Source organism: Neophocaena asiaeorientalis, unplaced genomic scaffold, assembly GCF_003031525.2.
Source record: "Neophocaena asiaeorientalis asiaeorientalis breed wild unplaced genomic scaffold, Neophocaena_asiaeorientalis_V1.1 scaffold589, whole genome shotgun sequence".
Classification (NCBI taxonomy): domain Eukaryota; kingdom Metazoa; phylum Chordata; class Mammalia; order Artiodactyla; family Phocoenidae; genus Neophocaena; species Neophocaena asiaeorientalis.
In genome coordinates this window covers 1154486-1180140 of record NW_020172683.1, presented here as the reverse complement: position 1 = coordinate 1180140, position 25655 = coordinate 1154486, and the positions used below count along the sequence as shown (strand labels likewise).

Here is a 25655-nt window from a genome sequence, read left to right as displayed (position 1 = left end):
AATATATGCTATGTGATAATAAAATATCATTGTACAGTCCAAAATAGGATAATGGGTAGCTGGAAACCAACACCTGACTCTGCTCTATTCATCAAAACCAATTGTTTTGGGATGAAGGGAAGATGGTGGAGGAGTAAGCCGCGGAGATCACCTTCCTCTCCACAGATACACCAGAAATACATCTACACATGGAACAACTCCTACAGAACACCTACTGAACGCTGGCAAAAGACCTCAGACCTCCCAAAAGGCAAGAAACCCCCCACGTACCTGGGTAGGGCAAAAGAGAAAAGAATAAACAGAGACAAAAGAATAGGGACGGGACCTGCACGTCTGGGAGGGAACTGGGGAGGAGGAACGGTTTCTACACACTGGAAAGCCCTTCACGGTTGGAGACTGCGGGTGGCGGAGGGGGGAAGCTTCGGAGCCGTGAAGGAGAGCACAGCAACAGGGGTGCGGAGGGAAAAGCGGGGAAATTCCCGGACAGAGGATCGGTGCTGAGCGGCACTCACTAGACCGAGAGGCTAGTCTCCTCACTCACCTGGGAGGGCGGGGCTGGGAGTTTTTTTTTTTTTTTTTGTAATAATTATTTTTTATTCTAATAACTTTATTATATTTAATCTTTATTTTATTTACTTTATCTTCTTTCTTTTCTTCCTTCCTTCCCTCCTTACTTCCTTCTTTCCTCCCTCCCTCCCTCCTTTCTTTCCTTCCTTCTTCCTTTCTTTCTTAGATAGCAAGTGGGAAGCAGCCGCATAGCACAGGGTGATCAGCTCGGTGCTTTGTGACTGCCTGGAGGGGTGGGATAGGGAGGGTGGGAGGGAGGGAGACGCAAGAGGGAAGAGATATGGGAACATATGTATATATATAACTGATTCACTTTGTTATAAAGCAGAAACTAAGACACCATTGTAAAGCAATTATACTCTAATAAAGATAAAAAGAAACAAACTATAAAGATGTCTTTGCTGCTAAAATAAAAAAAATTGTTTGTTCTCTAATAAATATCTAAGCTGCAGCCTCTGAAATCAACTCTTTTGGTCCTGTACCATATGCTTAACCTAACATTTCTTACGTGGTTCATACTTTGAGTTTGCCAATTGGCCTTGATACTGTAACATACCTAAGAGGGGAAGAGACAAAACGAATGATTTTCCCCAGAAAGGAAAAGCTGATGGTGCAGTCTTATTGAACTTAACTTGACATAGTTCATGGATTTCTCTTTTCTTCCCCCTAAAGGTATTCAGAAGTTCAAAGGCCAGTATTTCCATAGCCACCAATACAAGCACCCAGAGGGATTTGAAAGAAAACGCATTTTGGTGATTGGAATAGGAAACTCAGCCTCAGATATTGCAGTTGAGTTGAGTAAGAAGGCTGCTCAGGTAAGATGTTCCCTGATTACCTTGTACGATGGAGGAGAGGAAAATCCCAGCCATGTAACTAAGGCTCCATTACTCATTAACTGATTTGTTGTTTGGTTGCCCAGTGTGGTATCATAGAAAATCTGGAAATCAAGAAGCCAGAGTTTATCTCCCACCTTTGCCACTAATCAGCCTTGTAACCTAGAGGCAGTCATTTTACTTCTGTGGGCTATGGTTCCCTCACTTAAGTTTGGATCAGATGACTTTCAGCACAGGAGGCCTTGTTTCTACCCAGGGGGCTTTATGAGTTGACCTGTTCATCTTTGGAGGAGTGCCTTTTAGAAATTTAGTGCATATTTGAATTCTATTTGAAATGTAAATAATCCTTAGCTTCCAAGAATCATTAAAGGAAAGATTAAACAGACAGACTCCCAACCATAATCACAGATATTTAGGTGCTCCCTGAGGCCTTCCAACCACTGTTATCTTTGCACCTGCTCAGGAATGACACAGCTTAGCTTCCAGAGTCAAACATTACAAGGTACAGATAATGCTGACAGAGGTGGTTGGGAATAGCAGAAAATAAAACCCTTTTACAAGGACAGAGCTAGGCAAAGATGGGAAAATAGCTAAGGTTCCTCTCCCCAAAGCATCCCCTCTCAACAGGGCCCTATCACTCTGATGTAGCCCAGCAATTTCTGGCTACACAGGAGTTGCAGTAGCCATGTCTACAACCAGCAAAAATGTCCAGTCCTGAGACTCACACTGTCAGGGCTCAAGATGCCCAGTAGCAAATGTGATAAAAGAACATAGTGCCTCCCCAGCAGGTTGATGAAAGGGGGTTCCACTGGGACCTGTCAGAATTACCACCCTGGGGATGAGCAGGTCACTAACACCAGAAAGAGATTTACTAGACCCAGGAGGTCCTCACCTTTTTTGTGAAAAGAAACCACTTTTCACTTTCCAAAGCTTTTAAGACCTCAGTGTGAGGTGGCTGGACCTAGAGTTGTCATACAGAGTGAAGTAAGTCAGAAAGAGAAAAACAAATACCGTATGCTAACACATATATATAGAATCTAAAAAAAAAAAAACGTGGTTCTGAAGAACCTATGGGCAGGAGACAGGAATAAAGATGCAGACGTAGAGAATGGACTTGAGGACACGGGGAGTGGGAAGGGTAAGCTGGGACAAAGTGAGAGAGTGGCATGGACATAAAAAAAGACCTCAGTGTGAAGAACAAGTGAGGAGGCAGTAACTGTAAAGTCTTGGAGAAGAGCCAACTCAGGTAGGGAGGCAAAAGGTCCAGTCTCTTTCCTGTTGGGAATGCCTGCCAAGCTTGAGGAAGAGAGTATGATAAAAGGAGCTGACTTAGCTGCCAACCAAGGAAAGCTGTGTACTAGACCACTACATGTTACAGGTCAGTGATTTGGACTTAGAACAGATGATCCAAAGATATCAAATCTTAGATTGCAAGAGTCTATTTCCTTATATGGGCCTTGCCATGTAAAAGCCTGTCAGTCATGCCAGATTCAATATTAAGAAACCACCTTTGCTATATTTGTGTGCCTTTCACCTCATTAATCTTTAAATAGGATGTCTTTTCAATATTTATTGGATTAATAACATAATTGATAATTATGATGAAATGTCTTACACAGAGTAATGCACTCTCAACCCTTCTGTGAGAAGAGATACATAGGAGCTATGTATGTAAGGGATAGAACCAGGTGCATCTGCAAAGCTTAAAATTATAGGCTAAACTCACCTTAGTCCTGAGTGTGCCCTGCTTCTGTTAAAGGAGGTTCATGTTCACAAGTATATGGCATGCTCTACCACAGTCCAAAAGCACCACTCAAAATACTATGGGATGGTGCTGAGCCATCCACACACTTTCTCACCAAAAACCAGATCTCTGACCCTTGGCCTGAAGTATGCATCTCAGGGAAAGAAGCCTGATCCTAAATCCTGAGACATATCACACTGTTGCAGCTAGTACAGCTAGCCAGATTAGACTCCCCGCTGTAAAGATGGTGACAGCAGAAAGAGAATAAATAAAATAGGCAGAGCTTTCAGTATGAAACATGGATTGACCCTAAGGAAGAAGGGCAGACAATAAGTAATGGAAAGAGACATTCATGGAAATATTTGAAGTGTATTATCTAATACCTAACCAAAGTAGTGCCAAGTCAACAAAAGGGAAACAGCAGGAGAAAATCAGGATATAAGGGTATTACCACTCACAGACCAACAATTCAACACCATTATACCATTTTATGTAAGTGCTACTTCACAAGCTAAGGAGTTGAGGCCCCAGCAGAACTTGTCTCCAAATTCTGGCTCACTCCAGATATGTGGCACTATATGAAACTCCTCTCCTCCAGGCTAACTTTACAAAATAATAATACCTATCAGTACTTATCACTTGCCAGGCAATATTTTCAGTACTTGACATATATTATCTCATTTAATCTGCACAATAATTCTATGAAGCAGGTACTATTTTAAAGAGAGAGAGAAATGGAGGCACAGAGAGGTTGAAGTAACTCACCCAAGGCAACACAGCTTGTAAGTAGTGGGGCTGAGAGTCAAACCCAGGCAGTCTGGATCCAGAGTCCTAGATCTAGAATGCATGATCTTAAACTCCTAAGTGAATCAGTTTCCTTGTAAGTGAATCTTATGTGTTTATCAAGGACAGCCTTGTACAGCAGAACTCACAGAGTTCTGGCATGTAAAAGTACTGTCATATAAAATTTTAAGACGCAAGTCAAATATGCATTTGGTCAATGGCGGAGTAACAGTAAACAAAGTAAAATATATATTTGAAAAGAGATATAAATGCACACCTTGAAAACTAGGGAAATATAAGTATACAAGGTAAAGAATACATCTGACATATACACACTAGTATATATAAAATAGGTAATCAACAAGGAACTACTGTATAGCACAGGGAACTAACTCCACTCAATACTCTGTAATAACCTATATGGAAAAAGAATCTCCTATATTAACTTCCATGTAAAGTAATATCTATGAATAGTAAATGTTAGATTTTTAAACTCTGAATTTTTAAAATAAATTCAAAGTTAAAAATCTGGTAACTCAATCAAGATCTAGAAACTGATGGAAGGAATCATAACATATATGCTTTTAGAATTTATGCAGTAGTTAATAAAATAATGCTACATTTTTTTTAAAAAAAAAGAGTACATATGAGAGGGGATTCAGAAGTGCACTTGAAGAGAACGGAAATCACAGTATAAGTTCAGAATTTTTAACTTTTAAAATATATAACAATGTTCTTTCAAGTATGGGAAGAAGCTGATTTCCCTTGTTATTCCCTCTCTGGGGATATACAGATCCATATATTTGTGCCTATCTAGACATTAGGCTGTAATCATACATTTCCTAGGATTATAATTGTATACTTTCCCTATAAAAACAACTTGTGGTGGATGGAAAAGGGAAGAGGAGGGAAGGAGCATTGAACCACAACTTCAAACATGGCAAAAATTTGTGGGTTTTATGATTGGTTTAGCCCAAAGATTTTCTCATATTTCCATGAAGTTCTCAAGACTATGGTAGTCTTCCTCTATCAGCATAAGTACTACTCGTTCCCACATGTATGATAAAGCTGCCCCAGAGCAGTGAAAACTGGAAGGTACTTCACTTTGAGGTCAATCATCTTTAAAACAAAGCATTTCAGCAAATTCTGGGTCCATACATGTCATGTATTATCTACACAGTGGGTTCCTCCCAAAAGAGATGATGCCCTAGTTTGAACTGCATCCTTTTTTGCTCACCAGGTGTTTATCAGCACCAGACACGGTTCCTGGGTCATGTGCCGTATCTCTGAAGATGGCTATCCCTGGGACATGGTGTTCCACACCCGTTTTAGCTCCATGCTCCGAAATGTCCTGCCACGAAGAGTTGTAAAATGGGTGATGGAACAACAGATGAATCGGTGATTCAACCATGAAAATTATGGACTTATGCCTCAAAACAAGTAGAGTTACTTTGCTTTTTTATGGTATACTCATTGGTAATCAAGGATGTCAGAGGGGTTTCTTTTTGCAAAGAGCTAAATTGCTAACATGGTAGTTCAAACTACAACCTAACAATATGGGTATCATGTAGCTCCTGGATTTTGAATTCCAAATTTGTTCTGTATGCCTTTTAAAAAGTAAATATTTAAGAAGATGAAGTATAAATATTATGAGCTGCTCCAGAAAGTAGAACTAGGATCATGGGAAGGACTTCCTAATACCCAGAGCTGTCCAACATTGGAAAAGGCTGTTTTAAGAGATTGTGACCTTCCTTTCAGAGGGTGGGTGGGAAAACTGATCCAAATTCTACATCTGTTAATTCATACTTTGCTAACTCTGTACACCACAAGGGTTCTTCCTGTGGGTAGCTTTCGAGAACATACTCACTGCCTGTTAATCTGTTATACATCACTGATCATAAACACAAGCAAAAAATATGGATGTTTATTTTTCTTTATTTGATAACAGGCTCCTTCCCTTAAAAAAAAAAAACAGAAGAGGTTTGCAATCTTTCAACAAATGCAACGTGGCTGCTATCTTCTGAGATCTGATACATGTACCATGTATCCTTATTTTTTTAACAAAATGGTTCTCAAATCTACAAAAAAGGAAATTCCAGAAATACAGCCAGACTTTGCTCCACTATTCATGCTATCACATACATACAGAGACTCCACGTATATTTGGGATCAAGAAATATCCCCAAACTTGATTCTATGCATTAATTTTCACACTAATCCCTTAATAAGTTTCAAAACTAATGGGAATTTAACTAAGTTTTCCTTACTTACTTATGATCAGATAGAAATTAAATGGAACATCAAGATAATTAAAGGTAGATAACATAAAACAACAGAAATTACCAATGGGATAATAACAACTGGAATGCTCAGGAATTGACCACAGGCACTGGCATTTTGTCTAAGCCCTTAGGAATGCCTCCTTTTTTGAAATGTGTTTTGCCCACACCATCTACATGTTTTTGCTTATTTGTTGACGGAAGAGATATGTGACATGAGAATAAAGTCAGAGAGTAAGGCTTGGGGTAGCCCAACTAGTCAAGTTAGAAAGTTTTATGGATATTTGAAAAACCTCTTTATTACCAGAGCCAAGCCCATAAAATACCAAGAGAGTTCAAAACCCCTCATTAAATACTCTTTCTGGGGCTTCCCTGGTGGCACAGTGGTTAAGAATCCGCCTGCCAATGCAAGGGACACGGATTCAAGCCCTGGCCCGGGAAGATCCCACATGCCGCGGAGCAACTCAGCCCATGCGCCACAACTACTGAGCCTGAGCTCTAGAGCCCGCAAGCCACAACTACTGAGCCCACGTGCCACAACTACTGAAGCCTGCGCGCCTAGAGCCCGTGCTCTGCAACAAGAGAAGCCACAACAATGAGAAGCCCGTACACCGCAACGAAGAGAAGCCCCGGCTCACCGCAACTAGAGAAGGCCCGCGCACAGCAACGGAGACCCAACACAGCCAAAAATTAAAATTAAAATAAAATAAATAAAAAATTAAGAAAAAAGAAAAGAAATACTCTTTCTGAGTGTTTTCTTCTGCATGTTTCAGATACCTTATGAAATAGCCAATACTAAGTGATGATCTTCCAAGTCATATACTCTATGGAGCCATCAAGGTGAAATCAAGAGTGAAAGAGCTCACAGAAACTTCTGCCATCTTTGAGGATGGAACAATGGAGGAGGACATTGACATCATTGTCTTTGCCATAGGATATACTTTCTCTTTTCCCTTCCTTGAAGATCCACTTGTTAAAGTAGACAATAATATGGTCTTGCTGTACAAATACATGTTCCCTCCTCACCTGGAGAAGTCAACCCTTGCATGCATTGGTCTTATCCAGCCTCTAGGTTCAATTTTCCCAACTGTTGAACTTCAAGCTCGTTGGGTAATAAGAGTTTTCAAAGGTAAGTGAGTGGGCAAGTGAATGGCTGAGTGTTTCACACCTGGTGGATTTTGCTAAATAACAAGTTTAGAAAAGGAGGTTGCCAACAAGAAGGTTGCCAACCTTGGCTGCTCTCACAAAACTGACATCCTAAAAAGTTAGAAAATTCACAAAATAACCAATACTGGGATACGATAATAATAAATATCTGCAATCATTCCTTTAAAATATTAGAAAATTCAGAGAATTTCAGTTGGCATAATGTTGAGTAAATATTATTTTTTCTTGGACTAATGAGAGAACAGAAGGAAGGAAGACATCTATGACTCCTAGTTTTACCTATGTTTATAAATTCCTCAGTATATGTGCAAATCAAGAGACCTAGGGCCTACTCCATACTTAACTCCAAATTAACTCTTAATACCTAAGCAGCTCAACCTCACAGATCCCTACAAAGCTATAAAATTATTAAAATATTTCTCTCTGAGCATTGTGTAGCACTTTGTACTTCTCAGAAGGCTGTTACTATCTCCCTGATCCAGGGCTCAATTCAGCTCAACAAAATCTTATTGAATACTTAGCCCTGTGCTGGAACTTGGTAGGATACAGAGAAATTTAAATGGGTCATTTTAAGATAATAAGACATGTGCTTTGTCAGAGGACTACATGGAGTGTCTGGAAAAAGAGAAAGGGTGCTTAGCGACAGCAGAGTTTGGATAAAGGAAGGGCATGTGGTCAAGGAAAACTCCCTAGATAACTGGGTTTCCCAGGTGCAGAAAAGGGAATCAGAGCACAGAGGTGTGATGCAGATGAGGAATTATTACAAGATACTTGAAATTCCTAGAACATGAGGTGTGAGGCAGAGAGGGGTGAGAGATTATTCTTAGGGAGGAAGGGACCAAGACACAGGAACCTTTTAAGACATGCTAAGGAGCTTGAATATAAAATGTATATCAGCTCTTCCCAAATTTAGCTACACATAAAAACCATCTGAGGGACTCTTAGGGACCCTGGCCTGAGGACCTAGTGTCTCCATTTAAGAAAGCTCTTCTGCCAGAAGACCCAATGAAAGGTTAAGCAAGGACCAGACATTATCAGATTTTCACTTTTCATAGATTATTTCAACATTAGTGTGAAAGACAGATTTGAAAGGCGAAAGGAATAGAGTCTCAAAGACCAGTGAGAAGGCTACTGTAATCGTCTATACTAAAATGTGATACAACCTCAGCCAGGCAAAGAGACAAAGTGGAGAAGAGAGCTAGTTAAGAATCAAACCAGCGGGAAGTAATGCTTGGCTCCATGTAGAAAAATTCTAGGAAAAGAGCAGAATCAAGGGTGACTTGATCAAGGCGGACCTCAGGTGGTGGAAACTGGGTGGGGAGCAGTGCTGGGGCTAGAGGGAGCGTGTGGTAGAGGATGCAAGTCTGAGCAGTAGGACTTCAGTGATGAGCTCAGTTTTGGACTCATTGAATCTGAGATGTCTGATGACTAGCCATATCCAGGGAAGCTCACCATTCTTCAGCATGTCTGAAGTTCCAGGGACACCTGTGACAGGGGACGGAATCACAAGCACACAGTGATAACTGACATCAATCTTTCTCTCTCCCCACTGCCCTACCTCAGTTTGTGCCACGCCTTCCCTCACCTGGTTTTCTTCAACAGCCTCTTGTCTTGCTGCCTTTAAACTGACCTGCCGGGAGCCCATTTCCCAAAATTCAGCACCTCAAAGAATCTTTCCAAAAGGCGAATCTCATCTTGTCCCCCATGGCTTCCCACCACTTTCAGAATGGAGCTCAAGCCATCTGGCACGGCTTCCCAACTTCTCAGGCTCACCTTCCCTCTCCACCTTCTTCTCTAACCCCCCACTCCCACCCCAGAGTCCACGCTGTAGCCTGGTGATCCCTGGGCAACATTACATAGAACTCAATGCGGGTGGCGCACCTTGGAGTTCAACAACATAGCAGCGCTGACCGATATCTCATGGGTAAATGGCCAAAATTTAATTGTAGGAATCAACTGATTGTAGGAACAGTTGATTGTAGGAATCAATCATCTAGATAAAGCAATGAAATTGAATCAAACCCACTACTCAACCAACCTTTTATTCTCTAGGCTTGTGTACTTTGCCCTCGGAGAGAACTATGATGGCAGACATTATCAAGAGGAATAAAAAAAGAGTTGACTTGTAAGAATTTTTTTAAATTCTTTACATAGAACAGTGTTTCTCCAAGTATAGTGATCTAACTACTCACAAGAACCACCTAGCTGCTTCTAAAAAAGCAAATTCTTATACATACTACTTTAAGATCCAACTACTTAAAAATAGTAATTTCACCAAACAAGAACATTTATCCTTGACCTAAATTTATTTGTTTTATATATTGCCCATGTTAGATTCTGTATCCTCTCACACTCTGTGGTAAAGAGGAAGTGGGATGGGGGCAGTGGTGGTGACAGTAGCCTAAGTATCTCTGGAAAGTTAGCTGGAGGAACTCCCATCAAAGCAAATTAAAAGGAGTTGGTGTGAAGTGAAGGTCAAGGATTTACATTTTGTGATGAAGTGGAATGGAGTTCAATAGAGATCAAGTACATTGGAAAGTAGACTTGGAGGCCTTATAGTGTAGAGGTTATCTCACATTCAAATTCTAATTCATCTACTATATGCTAGTCAGAGTGCAAGGTACTTTAATAATTTAACAAGCAAATATTGTGTCTCTTCTGGGCAAAACACTGAGCTATGCTTTCATCTGTGTTATCTTGTGAATCTTTGCAGCAATCCTGACTAGTTTTACTTGCCAGGAGACTTGGAGAGTTATTCAAAACTCATTTATTCATTCATTCATTACTTCATTCTTTCAATAGCTAATGAATATCTAATGTTCTTATATAACTTAGAACATTTTGTGAATCTGTCCTTTATTCTTTCTTCATTAAGGTTTGGAGAGAGCAACAACCAGATACTGCAGACCAGTTACATCGACTACTTGGACGAGCTCGCCTTAGAGATAGGTGCAAAGCCAGACCTCCTCTCTCTCTTGCTAAAAGAGCCTAACCTGGCTGTGAAACTTTATTTTGGGCCCTGCAACTCCTAAGTATCGCCTGGTTGGACCTGGGCAATGGAATGGAACCAGGAGTGCCATCTTCACCCAGAAACAAAGGATATTGAAGCCTTTAAAGACACGGGCTCTAAAAACTTCATCTAATTTCCCAGTTTCCTTCCTGTTGAAAATCCTGGGGCTTCTTGCGGTTGTGGTGGCCTTTTTTTTTTCCAACTTCAGTGGTTCTAATATGTCAGCATAATGCTTTTGGCTTTCATGTCAGTCAGTACCTCTTAAAGAGATAAAAAAAAAAAAGACTAAGAAAAAATATTAAATCTAAAGTCTAAATTTTAGAGTTGAGGAAAACAGTGAGAGAGGTAACTGTGGAGAGTTAGCAGACTTAGGTCTATGTGTAAAACTGAAATTGTGTCATGAAATTTCTTTGCCATTTCTACCCTTCCCTCAAGTTCACTAGCCTCTCAAAAAAAGACAATAAAATAACACTGGCTAAACAGTGCTGCCAAGCCCTGGTAAAGAAGAGTCATGTGGAAAAATAGTAGAATTACACAGAACGAAAAGCACCCATGGTTTAAATCACTGGAAAATTTTAAGTGTGGGAAAATATTAAAATTCCTGTGTGTTGTTTTTGATAGTCTTCTTAGCCAGACTCTATATGGTAACAAAGTTCTCAGATGTTAGGTCATGTGCCATTTGCTTCATGGAGAATCACTCAAAAATACTGGAGAAAAAAATGAGAGGATAGACTTAGAACATGGCAATGCTCAGACAGACTTTTAGGGCCTCACATCGAAAGCTGAGCAAGTAGCCACATTTCTTATATTTGTCTTATATTTTGACAGAAACACTGCTGTGAAAATAAAAAAAAAACATGCCATAAGAGATAGATATATGTGTTTATAATATATAGAGTACTTATCATAGACCAGACAATTTGCACATTACATGTATTATTTCATTTAATTCTCATGACAATTCTGTGAGATGGGTGCAGCTCTTATACCCATTTTACAGATGATGAAACTGAAACTCAGAGAGTTAGGTAACATGCCCTGGACCAGAGAGCTGATCTTGAAATGGAGCTGGAATTGGAGCTCAGGTTTGCTTGACTTTAGAAATGAAGACTTGCCCCATAATATACATTTTTACAAAAACCTCCATTATTAATCAAGTACTTAATAAGAGTTTATTTATGATCACATATACGTTACTTTTGGAGGACCTTTACATAGAATACGGCACTCTTCTTACAAATAAGATCTGATTAGTTTTATTTATAATATTTGGGTTACATTTCAGCTAGATCTAAAATTCGTTTGAAGGAATTTACAATAAAAACACCTATATAATAGCATTTAAGATAATCATTGACATTTTCAAAAAACAAGTGTCGAGGAAGAAAAGTATATCTCCCAAGTAGATGAAAAGTATTGTAATGACTGGACCTTGTATTTAGCTCTAACCATACAAATAACCAAGGCAAAAAGCAAAACAATATTTAATCTTGGTCATCTGATAAAAGAAAGCATGCTGGCTTGTTAGGAGAGACAAACATTTGCTTAAAACTGAACTTTAAAAATGTCACAAGCAATTCAATATCAATAGACATTGAGCAACATAATAAACACCTGGTTATAAAGCAATCGCTACAGCCATTCTTTGCACAAATTGTGCTTTGGGAGATTAAACTGTGCCATAAGCCCAGAACAAGACCTTCAAAGAGAGGGAAAATCTCAGAGACTCAAGATTTAGACAAATTTCTCCTCTTATTCCTCCAAAGCCTTTTGTGGTCATCACTCTTCACATTGGCCTGGATTTCTCTCTCAAGTGCCTAGAACAATGTGATGGCAATCCCTATCAGTGGAAACTCTTTAAAGGCCATTGAAATGACACCAGCATTTAAATACAAGATTTTTTTTTCATTGCTCCTATAAGCAGATTCCTTTGAAAAAAATGGCAGAGGGTATATATACTTCGTTATTGGTTAAAAACTGATTACTTTTCTAATTATTAAAGATTACTTGCAAGCCATTATATTATTAATAATAATAATAGAATTTATCAAGACTTTATAGCAAAAGTAGGCAAACTACTGCCTATAGGTCAAAACCAGCCCACTACCTATATCTGTAAATAAAGTTTTACTGGAACACATCCACACCTATTCTTTCATTGTCTGTGGCTGCTTTCAAGCTACAATGGCAGCACTGAGTAGTTGCAAAAGAAACAGTATGGCTCAACAAAGCCTAAAATTTTTACTATCTGGCCCTTTACGGAAAGTTTGCCAATCCCTGCTTTCTAATGTACAAAGCATTGTCCTAGTTGTTTTTTCATAACTCATTCATCATTACCACTACCTGGTGAAATAACTATGGTTGCTATCCTATTTCTACAGTGGAAGATTGAGAATCAATTGTCAGGTTGAGGCTGAATCAGTGGGGAAAAAACTAGCACCATTAGGACAAAATGGTTACTAAATTTATATCCTTGAAAAGTTTTAGAAAGGACATGATCCCTTGAAATCATTCCAAGTATTCTGATATCTTTTTAAAACATAAATAGTTCGTTTCCAGAGCCTGAGATTGACTAAGGAAGACTCATTCAAGTCTATTCCTTTGCCTCCATACATCCTGAAACAAGAAATTATCCTAGACTAACCATCTAGGATAGCTTGTTCCAAACTGTGATCCACAGAGATATTCTCTGCATCAGAATATCTCAGGGAGTTCAGAGAAGTGCAGATTCCCGAATAAGATGTAATGATGATTCAGAGCTGCTGAATCAGAACCTCTGCTGGAATCTATAGTCTTGATAATTTCCCTGGAGGATTCTTGCGCACATTAAATTTAGGAACCATTGGTTTGAGGCTTCTGGGAAAAAAAAAAAAAAAAAACCTGCTGCTTTCAGAGATTAGTCCATCACTTTTTCCACACCTCAGGGCCAAATTCCTCCTTAGGTTCAGCCTTAGTGTTTCTTGCTGTACAATGTTTGTTCTTCTCCTGTCAAGGCTCTTAGCTAGCTACCATCTTCTTGCAAAATTTCTCCCTGTGATGGTTCCCTTTCACTAAATTTTATTTTAACTATCCTTTTCTAGATGATAGCTCCTTGATTTTCTATTCCCAAAGCCAAATGTTTCACATTTGTTCTTTGCAGAGAGATAAAGATTTTTTTAAATAAAACTCTTGGACCATGATGTGTAACAAAATTTCAAGTAATAAAGATTTTAAAAGCTTAACTGAGGTAGAATCCAGCATTCACATTATAATGAGGATGGCAAAGGAAGATTCTTCCTTATAAGTAGTCTTTCATCCTGGAAGATGGGGCTACTGACCTGCAACCCCCAGTAAAGAGCGTTTGGCTATTTCCTGGGAGGGAGAATGTGTTTACATAGAACATACCTCACTTTCTTGTCCAATCTGCCTTATGACCAGATCATGGATCAAAGAAGCTAAAACAAAGGCTCCTGAGATTAGATTCTACTTAATTCAGGTGGGATGCCAGAATGAGATTAAACATGCAAGGGTTTTATTAAGGAAAATAACTGTATGAGGGAAAAGAGGGAGAGTGCAGGAAAAGGCTGAAACAGCTATCAAACTACAGTGCAAGTCTGACCCTGAGTGAAGGAGAGAGGGAAGAAGGGTGGATAGAAACATAGAAACATTATAGACTGTTGTGCAGTCTAAAGAAGATTCGGCAGAGCCACTGGGGAGTCCTCAAGCCATCAGAGAAGCCCTAACTCTCCTGTGAATGATCTGCTTCAGTCTCTCTGCCGTGTCATCACTGACTGAAAGCAGCTCATGGGAAAAGGGGCCCGAGCACAAGCATAGCAATGCATCTCAAGTACAGCAGCTAAGACCCTTGGTTAATTATACCCCCTATAGTTAGAGATCCATAAAGCACATTCTCAAGGTTACCAGAGGCTCATAACATCATTTTTATATTCTTTAATTAATTGAATCATAGTTTTTAAATTAGTTTACCTAGTTCGTCATCAGTTGCTTCCATAGCCATCTCTTCCACGCGCCCTCACCTTGCTCCAAAACTTCCAGTCCCTAGAAGCCAGACTTGAAGGCGTTTATGAGAGCACCAACAGAGAGGAGCTACGGAATCCTTTCCTGCTGACACTTGACTCCTTTTCTCAAGAACCTTCAGTGGCTTCCCATCCTTCCTTTGTCATTCAAGATCCTCCATACTGGCTGTAACCTACCTTCCCAGCCTTCCTCCCACTGTGATGCCCTCACACCTGCTCTCCAGCACACTCCACACTGCCTCACTAGCTGCCCTTACTTCATGCTATCTGCTCTTGCTTCCCCAGCCTCTCGTAGTTAAGATCCCATCCTTCCTGCCATGCTAGGTCAAATACTACTCTCCATCAAGCTTTCCTCAGTCCCTCCAGCCCAAATACATCTCCTTCACCTCTGTATTACCAAACCACTTTGTTTTAATCCTGCAATAGTGTTTACACTCTTGCCTTCTATTAGGTTACTTTTGTAGTCCCTAAAGAAGTCACTTCTGCTTTCTGGGATTTAGTTTTCTCATCTGAGCATAAAAGAGGGGGTCAGAAAATCACTAAGGCCCATCAGATATAATATTCTATGACTTTATCATAATTCCTTAACTGTCAATTTCTTAATAATGGTTAAATAGGATGTCTTTTGTATCATGTTCACTGGCACTAATGGCAAAGGTGACAGTTTTGTGCCTAGGAGCCACAAAATCCAGCTCCCAGAAAATACAGAGATTAGGATAATTTGGCACTCTTCAGAGTGAAGCAATAACAGGAATTTTACTTTGGAATCAAAAGATCACTGCAAGTCACTGGGTCATTTTAGGGGTGGGAGAGACTAAAGAGAATGCTCTCAGATAAGAAAACAGAGGTTCAAAGAAGTCGGGTTACCATCCAGGGCCACATGGCTAGTCATCTCTCCTGAATACCAGCTGGTATTGCTTCTACTATCAGTTCAAACAACCTGCAGTAAGGATTGGCTGCTTTACCTGGTGGATGAGAAGTATCTAAAACTTGTATTTTTACACCTAGATGTCCATCTACATCTGCTACATATTCTGGGAGAGGAATTTCAATTATAACCATTAAACAGAGTTTTATTGTTAGACATTCCTATACTTTGTGCTACTGGCCAGTAGAAAGTAACTGATTCTCTAAGATCATCAATATCTCTTAATGTTGAACTATTTCAAGTCTAGCAACCTAAGGAAACTGGATAAAATAGTAAAAAGTCATCATTTACTGATCATTATGTTCTAGATATTATAAAGAATTTGACTTTATTTCACCATATTTAATCCTCATAACCCATTTTATGCATCAGGAAATTGAGACAGTGGTAAAATGGCTTTCCCAAGTTATGTGGCTTATAAGTAAGCCCAGCTGGGTTTTACTGCCAGAACTGTCTGACTCTGCAGCCTGTGCTAGATGATGGTGTGCAGGATGATGAATCAATTTTTTAAAAAATCATTTATTATTTCTTCACTTTCCAATGTCTGTCTTATATCCAAAGTAAAATATGTTAATCAATTTTATTCCCTCTCTACACACCAAAAATGGAGCTAATCACCAGGAGAACTAAGAAGGTGATGAAATACAAGTTGTCAAAGAAGGTTCAAAAATGGTTTTAATATGTTTGTGTCTAATACAATAATAAAAAATTGTATGAATGACTACATTACTAAATACATTAATTTAGGTATTAAGGTATCTAAATAAGAATGGGAAACACATTTGTTTGAAAAAAAATATTCTCACAAGTGCCGGGGGGGAAAAGAGAAGAGACTTGAGTTTTGGGCAGAATAGGGTTCTTCAGGAGAAAAGAAAGGTTCAAGTTATTTAAAAGAGGATGGAAGGAAAGAAAATAAGAACAAAAACAAAGAATAGAGCCAGCAGAATCGCAGAATGCTGGGTAGGGTGCAATGCAAACTCTCCTTGTGATTCCTCAGTAAAGTTACTAAACACAAAAAATACTGAGTTGAAGGTGGACATTTTGTGGAATAGAGAAGGAGCCAAGCCCTGCACTTATATTGCTTTGAGACAAAACAACAGCACAGAGGCCAATGCAGATACAGAGAAGACCAGGCTATTCCTAGGAATACCAAGATGAGCAAGAAAAAACAGATGCAAACTTTTAAGATTTAGGTTGAGCTCTGTAGTATTTACAAAGCACTTCCACAATTATTATCTCACCTAATCCTCACCACAACCTCGTGTTTTAGGCAAAACAAGGATGATTATCCTACTCTGCAGAGACAAATACTAAGGAAACCTGACTTCTTGCTAGTGTTCTCTTCCTGCTTCACCCCACCACTGCTATTCTAGATATGTCACCATGTAAGTATTGCCCATTAATTACAAACTCCTTAGGCGGTTACAAAATAGCACCTTAGGGCTTCCCTGGTGGTGCAGTGGTTGAGCGTCTGCCTGCCGATGCAGGGGACGCGGGTTTGTGCCCCAGTCCGGGAGGATCCCACATGCCGCGGAGTGGCTGGGCCCGTGAGCCATGGCCACTGAGCCTGCGCGCCCGGAGCCTGTGCTCCGCAACGGGAAAGGCCACAACAGTGAGAGGCCCGCGTACCGAAAAAAAAAAAAGCACCTTAAGTAATATGTCAGTTTCTAACTCACTGTTGCAGATTTTCCCACAAAATTCTCATCAAGCTACAAAGACATTTAAGGGAACTTAAAGTCGCTGCTATTTGCTCTAGTCCTTAGATGGTAGAGGTTTGAGTCACTGATTCACCACTGTTGACAGAGAAAAGACCCATTTCAAGCAAAGTAATTGGCCTTAAGTAGGTATGGTACTATTTCTACCTCTCCTTTCAGTGCTACTATGCTGCAGGCGTATTCTCACAAAAAGAAAAAGAACAACCTCAACATGCAAGAGACTTAGGGAATTAACCCACTTTAGAAGATGTATATATTTTTTTAAATCTATTGAGAATGGCATAGGGAGCTTCTTGATGCTCTGGGTGGGGGGGGCATGTTTAAGGGTAAGGAGTTGTGGTTGTTTTAACTTTCTTTAGAGGGAGAAAGAAAAAAATTGCACTGGGTAGGTCCAGTTTACAACTGTGACTAAAACGAAGTAAATTCTATGCTCTCTTTCAACTTTAAGATTCTATGGCTCTAAATATGAATCAGAGCAGGGGAAGAAAGGAAGGGAGGTAAGACTTCAGAAGATGATTTAAAGGGACTTCCCTGGTGGCACAGTGGTTACGAATCCACCTGCCAATGCATGGGACACAGGTTCGAGCCCTGGTCAGGGAAGATCCCACACGCCATGGAGCAACTAAGCCCATGTGCCACAACTACTGAGCCTGCACTCTAGACCCTGAAAGCCAAAGCTACTGAAGTCCATATGCCTAGCGCCCGTGCTCCGCAACAAGAGAAGCCACCGCAATGGGAAGCCTGCGCACTACAACAGAGTAGCCCCTGCTCACCGCAACTAGAGAAAGCCCGTGTGCAGCAACGAAGACCCAATGCAGCCAAAAATAAATAATAAATAAATTTATTTTTTTAAAAAGGAACTCAACCCAGTAAAATTTTAAAAATAAATAAAAATAAACAATTTCATTAAAAAAAAAAAAGATGACTTAGAAATACAATGAAGGAACAAGAAACACCCCTCTAGTGCAACAGTCTTTACAAGATAGGTATGATGCATTAACAACTAATTCTCAAATCTCAAGACATTGAAATAAAACAAAAATTATTTCCCTTTCATGCTATGCATCCATCGGCAGGTAGGCTCTGCTCATCATAGTTACTCAGGCATCCAGGCTAATGGAACAGGCATGCTGAAAGTTGCTGGTTAACACATTGAAGGAAAAGAAAGTGCTATGGGATCTCACACTGGCAATTAACTCCTCTGAGCCCAGAAAAGACACTTGTTACTTTGGCTCACAGTTCACTGACCAGAACTAGTCACGTGTTCCCAACAAACCACTAAGGGACCAAGAAGGGACCCTGTGCTCAAAGGACAGAAAGTCCAAATTACTCCCTAAAGGGCATCATTGTCTATCAATTTTATTTCTCAGGGTCTAGGTTCACTTCAAAAAGGGGCCTGGAGAGCTTTCCCCATTCCAGGGCCTCAAGTACAATTGACAATAAACCCTAAAAATAGCAGAAAGTGAAGGTGCCACTGAAGGCCAGTCTTCTCATTTTTAATTACTATAAGTTTCTTGCTAATTATAGAAAATGAGATGCTATGATACATGATCATGTTTATGCTCAGCAAACACTATACAGTTTTTGTTTCCACTTATGTTAACAGCATGCCTGGCAAGGCCCTGGGACCTCCTTTGTGTGCTCCGAGGGTGCATGTACAAATCAGTGTAAGTGCCTAAGTACTGCGGTTTGGGACACTAATTGTGGCCCTGGCCATCAAGGTATCCATGACTCAATGTCAAACATATTTTGATTTTTAAAAACACTCTTGAACTAATAGTAGTCTTGAAGGCTTAATTTCTGGGTAAAAATTAAGCTTTGAAATCATCCAAATACTATCATCTTCATAGCTACAGGAAGGCAGCTGAGCTCAACAGAACAAACAATGCTGTCTCTGTGCCAAGTCCTTAATAAACGGGAAAGAAGGCAAAGGGTGAGCCTAACGAGCAACCAACAGACACAGTGATACAGAAGGCCCTCTGCATGTAGGGCCAAAGGGTGTAGTGATACGATGTCCAAATTCAGGAAGAAAAAAAAAGATTTATCCTTCTAGAACCTTTCCCCTGCTTGGGTCTTACCAATCTGTCTTGGAGTTTACTCTCTGCACCTGTGGGAGTCATTTCAGTATTATGACTCAATAATCAAGACAGCTTATCTGTTCTGGCAATGGCATCACCATCATCATCCTCATCATCGTCATCACCATCACCATCATCGCCATCGCAGCCACTTGCAGAGTGTGTACTATGTACAAGACGCTCTACATAGATTATCTCATCTAGTCCCTACCACAATCACCTGAGGCAAGTATTCTTATGCTTATCTTAAATTGAGGAACTTAAAGCTTTAAAAAGTTACATAATTTTCCCAAGATTAAAAGTAACTGGCGAAAACATTACTTAAACTCAGGTCTTGTGACTCCAAAGGCTATGCTCCTCCCATATATTTGTCATATTTCCCAAGTGCCTGGGCAATCATCTGTGCTCAGGAAGGCTTTAAAAATTGGGAAATTGGGATTGATATGTACATGCTACTATATGCAAAATAGATAACTAATGGGGATCTACTGTATAGCACAAGGAACTCTACTGAATACTCTGTAATGACCTATATGGGAAAAGAATCTTAAAAGGAGTTGATATATGTATATGTATAACTGATTCACTTTGCTGTACAGCAGAAACTAACACAACGTTGTAAATCAACTATACTCCAATAAAAATTAATTTTAAAAAACAATAAGAATAAAAATAAACAGAAAAAATTGAATTTAATAATGTAGGTGATGTATGATTTTAAAATAATAATGATTGTCTCTAAATGAGAAATGGATCAAAACACTTAAAAGTGAATCTTTGGTGTAGCAGTTGTCATGATTGCTTTATTTTATTTATTCCCTCCCCTTTGAAGAATGAAATCTATGAATAATGAAGATGCTGCTGTGACTCCTTAAAATAATTTCTGTTTTGCAGTGAGAAGAGTAAGTCTAAAGTACATATCACCAGTGTTTCTCTTAGCATGTCACTGTTGCAATTAATCAAGTTAAAATATAAACAATGGCTAACCTTAGGTTCCAAATTCTGCATAACATTCCTTATCTCCTAGACAGGGTTCATCCGGTATACTGGGGACTCCTAGGCCAACGCTGGTTCAGGATTATCCATTTAGATTTCTGCAAGCTCGAGTCCTAACTGTGGCCAGGACTTGGCACCAAGAATTTCAAGTACATAAAGTAAATAACAAGATATAATCTCTGATTCCTTTGGATTAGGGAGGTGGGGGCCAGATTTTTCCTGTTTTGTTATTATGTTTCAGGACAGAATCACCTCACCAGAGTGCTACTCTCTCAGTCTGTGGAGGAGCTATAAAGCCACTCCCTGCCCCAAGGTACAAACAGAGTGGTAAATGCTTGAGTACTTGTAACGGGACAGTAAAGTCAGATATTATCAAGTCTTCTGTGTACACTGGTAAGTACATTGCTGGTCAGACTACTAAGTGGTTAATCAAAAGGGAAACTTGGATTCCTAATGCAAAGGGAAATCAGTCATTTTTCTTAAGTGCTTCCACTAATAGCTTCTGACATGGTGTCTGACAATGCTTTGGGGGTTTGTCTACCAAATGATGGCATTTGACACAAACTGGGAGAGAGAGGCAATCCACACTTTCAGATCTGACTACTTTGTGTTGGCATGTTGTCTTCTTTCCTGTTGTTAAAAGTGCTCCATTCTACGCATTATGACAAAATTTCTTGATTCTCGTACTGTTGTCAGTTCTTTTTGCTAATTCTGCTCACAGCTGAATTCACAAGATTATAAACTTTAAGGGTTTCAAAAATCTCTTGTAGATATCCAGTTGAATGCCATCTGATTTACAGATGAAGAAACTAAGTCTGTCCTTTGTTATTTCCTAGTTTCCCCTCCAGCCTAGGGAATATCTATGGCCTTGTAACTGGTATGGTGAATTCAGAGCCGGGCAGAATTTTTCTTATCAGGTGGTGTGTTTAGGAATAGGCTTGAGGAGGTGGGGAACGGCTGCTGGAGGATTGAAATCCCAGAGCACGGCCCTGCTCTAACCTGAGTTTCTTACCAGTTTGTGCTCGTTTGTTCCCAAGGGCTAAGTGGGCACCCTCATTCACCCCTAACTGCATTCAACTAAATCTACTATCTCTGATCACTCCTGAAATGCACAGCCCACTTCAGGATATTGTATCATTGTGCAGTCCGTGCCTGGGGGGGGGGGGGGGGGGAGAGACAGAGAAAGGGAGACACAGAGAACATAGGACAGAGAGACAGAGAGAGAGAAAAAGGAAGAGAGAGGGGTGGGTAATGTACAAATAAAGGACTGGATACAAGCCTGACAGCACATCAGTGAAGATGGTTTCCTTTGAAATACATAGATGAGTCACACTAGAAACAGTCAGGAAGCACTGGTTAATCGATACACTGCTGGACTAGATATAGGATAATTTGCATTTCCTGACACCAATAGATAAGGTGTCCTGATCAATTAAAAATATACTCAGAAGGAAAGGCTATAACCCAGAGGTTCCCAAACTTCCCAGGTTCAAGGGAATCTTTAGAGTGTGAGTAATTTTTTCTCGGGGCCTCCAAGCTGTAGTTCCTTTTATTAAGTAGTCAGGTCCAAACAACTTACGTGTTTCTGTTCTCTGTATTTGTATTTTTGCTCTTTTTCAAATAACCTTGTAGTTGTTTGAAAAAATAATACACAAGTTGAAAGGAAAATAGTATTTTTATTTCATTCTTGAATAACCACAATTACTTGATAATGAGGTGTATATGCCTGCTATGCACTGCACTGCTCAACTCTTAGAATCAGATCGCACATCGTCACTTCATTTCCTGTTCTACCTCAACCAATTTTTGTGCACTACTCGCTTTTTAACATTGAAATGGTCAAAAACCCAGCTTTGCAAACATGTAGCATCATCAAATAGAACACAGCCTTATCTGATATAAAAATTGTGAACTAAGTCCAGCGAATGCTTTGTTTGGTGTTCAACAGACATGGAGTATTACTGTGCTTTCCTCAAATTTTTTAAATAACTCAGTTCCTCTACACACAATTTTGGGAATGACAGCCCTAGCCTCATGTTCTAACCCCCTGTATTATCCTAATAAACCAAAGTGGGCACTCAATCTGACTTCAGTACAGTATATATTTGCATCTTACTTCTTTGAAGTAGAGGCAGCAATATTAAATGCCCAGGAAAAGAACAGTAGTTTGTAACCCCATGGTTAAAAATCGGTAACTTTGATGCAACTGACAGTGATTTCTCAACTCATTTAGTAATTTTGTGCTGCTGAAGTTATTTTGCTTGATGTTTTTTATAAACTCACTTTCATCCAGTGACACTTTACCAATTTAGTCATATTTTTTATTTTTATTACTTATTTCTTTCATATTTAGTCAGCTTTGAGGAGGCTTTCTTCATTGAAATAATGATGATGGTGATGATGATGATGTTACACTGCTTTTAAAACCTCCAACAAAGGAATGGCCACATTTTTTTTGAATATTCACATAAGGAGCAATAGCATTTTTAATATTAGTTTTGCATTAGCATGTGAAATAGCACTCCAATAATCAGTGGCATTAGTGTACTTTTCACCCGAATAAAAGTTCCTACTATGTTTTCAATCACTCTGTCTGAAGTACAGCAGTCACTGACTGGAAATGATTTTTAGTTAAAGGAAATAATAAAAGCAGACAATACTTTTTCTAGCAAGCACTTATCAATTTTTTAATCACTTTGGTTTCATATAATTATCAATACTTGAATGAGTGATTGGAAGCATTAATTTTTATCAGCATCGAAGGCAGTATTTGAGTGTATATGTGCTCATGTATTCTAATGTTTGCTTTTCCAAACATGGGAACAATTCAAATGAGACTATGGTGACACACCAAATAGATCTGAAGCAAAAACTTAAAGAAATAAAGAAAAAGTCCTTAAGCGTGACTTTGAAACGTATTTTTCTCCTTTTTTCTTTTTCTCTCTTTCCCTTTCACCATCATTCTTACATTTCCCTACTCATTTCCTTCACTTGCTAGAAGACAACCTTTAGCTATACATGTCTAGTTGCCCCAATGACTCTGAGTCCAAGTAAATAAAAAGAAAATTGTCAGGGCAGATAGCCACAAAAATATCAGATTAAAGAAAAATCTCATGAAGATGTAAAAATAACATAGCAACATCTATTTGGAGATGAGAATGTCCCAAGCACTGTGTTAAATGCTTTTTATACATTAGTTGATTCTTACAACAGGTTCTACTTCTAGCTTCATTTTAGCGAGAAGGAAACTGAGACACAGAAACAAATTACTTGTGTAACATCATACTTCGGGCAATTAGCCAACACTGAACTTCAAACTCAGGTCTCTGACTCGCAGCCACCCCACTGTCCCATGAAAAGCCTCAGGGATGTTTACTTCTCAGAGAAGGCTGGCTGCATCCGGCCCACACTGAGTAACAGTGGTGACCTAGGGAGAGAATTTCTATTTGTTGTACATTTGATAGAAAGTCATTTTGAGGAAGGACTCTCTGACCCAGGATATTAGCTCCCAGAAGATATTTGCTCAATTATTTTTTTAATTAAAAAGACATAAGGTGATTAATTAATTCATTTTACCTAACAGGAAATCAATCCTCTGCCAGATATTTATGCAATTGCTAGTACAGTCCAAGCATGAAGCTAGGAGCTATGAGAAAATGAGAGACAAGTCAAAGAAAATGACCTATTGTGGGGAAACATGTAGGTCATACGATCCAGTGAATCAACACTGTAATGCAGTCCCCTCATGTGGGGAACATGCTATTTTCTGTAGGAGGCAAAAGAATAGCAAGCCCTCTGTGGAGTCAAGCTGTCATGATGCCTCTATGGACCATCTCTGGCCCTTATAAGGGCCCTCTCAGTTTCCTCCCTTTCCAGTGCACTTCCACCACTCCTCTGCCCACTGGAGTTCTTTTCATCCTTCAAAACCTGGAGCAAAGGACTTCCCTCGTGGTGCAGTGGTTAAGAATCTGCCTGGCCAGAACACTCTATGACATAAATCACAGCAGGATCCTTTTTGACCCACCTCCTAGAGAAATGGAAATAAAAACAAAAATAAACAAATGGAACCTAATGAAACTTAAAAGCTTTCACACAGCAAAGGAAACCATAAACAAGATGAAAGACAACCTCAGAATGGGAGAAAATATTTGCAAATGAAGCAACTGACAAAGGATTAATCTCCAAAATTTACAAGCAGCTCATGCAGCTCAATATCAAAAAAACAAACAACCCAATCTTCGCATAGCACAGGGAGATCAACTCAGTGCTTTGTGACCAGCTAGAAGGGTGGGATAGGGAGGGAGACGCAAGAGGGAAGAGATATGGGGATATGTGTACATGTATAACTGATTCACTTTGTTATACAGCAGAAACTAACACACCATTGTAAGCAATTATACTCCAATAAAGATTTTTTTAAAAAAAAAGAGCAGCCACCTCTCACCGCAACTAGAGAAAGCCCACACGCAGCAACAAAGACCCAATGCAGCCAAAAATAAAATAATTAATTAATTTAAAATAAATAAATAAAATGAGTGATTTAAAAAAAAAAAAAAAAACCTGGAGCAAATAGTATACCTCTGTGTTGCCTTCCTACCATCCCAATGTCAGAATTAGCACCTCTTTCTTCATGCTCTTACTGCAAAGTGTACATGAGACATATCTCTGTGTTAGCACTTGACACAGGATATTGTTATCTATTTTCAAGTCTTACTTCCCCACTCAAATGATAGCTACCATAAAGAAGGCATCATGCCTAATTCATCTTTTGTTCCCTTGTTACCTTGCCTAGGGCTTAGCAACATAGAAGCCCTTCATTAGGTGTTTGAAGGCTAATTAACCAGAAGATGAATCACAGAATATGGTTTGATAAGACCCTATAGGGCATTTGATTCCCCTTTCTATATAACCTGTTAATTTCCTACTTACAAAATCTCCAAAAAAATCATCATACAGACTCTGCCTGTAAATGTCAGAGCTTGAAATGCTGGAAAGTGCTTAAATTGACTTAAAATTTGCCTGAATATAACATCTTCGATTCCATGATTGGCCATAATTCTAATCTTTCTGTCCCTGATGATTCTTCAAATGTTTAAAGGCAAATATATACGGTACTGCATCAGGCCTTTGGAGTAAGAGTCAGTACAGATAACCTCTTTTACAAAGGAGCCCAAGGCAATTCTACCAGGATCCAGAGCATGACTTCTCACAAAGGGAGGCTACTAGCTTTTCCCTAGTAAGTAAGATCCAGTTGCCACAGGGAAGCACCTGACTCTATAACACCTTTACATGACACCTGAAAAAAATGAACCTTTTCATTTCATTCAAGAAATATTTATGGGTGTTGAGCATCAGTTACATTATGTTCCAAGTGCAGCCCTAGACACTGGGGCCACAGCAGAGAACAAAGCAGATGAAGTCTCTATAGTCGAACTACTTCTCTGTTTCCCAATCCTGAAAATCAAAAGATGTATATTCAGTTTTGTGGAGACAGCTCATCTGTGAAACAAGAAAATGCAAATGTTCAGGGAAAAAATGT

General features: G+C 39.4%; 1 protein-coding gene across 1 annotated transcript in view; it reads left to right on the top strand.

Moving 5' to 3' along the window:
• Positions 1-10600, top strand: part of LOC112396204 (flavin containing dimethylaniline monoxygenase 2) — a 52046-nt gene extending 41446 nt beyond the window's left edge. Inside the window, 7 exon segments of the mRNA XM_024739833.1 lie at positions 1240-1382; positions 5168-5367; positions 6980-7335; positions 9426-9498; positions 10249-10401; positions 10403-10571; positions 10574-10600. Coding sequence (XP_024595601.1) covers positions 1240-1382; positions 5168-5367; positions 6980-7335; positions 9426-9498; positions 10249-10401; positions 10403-10571; positions 10574-10600 — 1121 coding nt within the window.
• The last annotated feature ends 15055 nt before the right edge of the window (positions 10601-25655 follow it).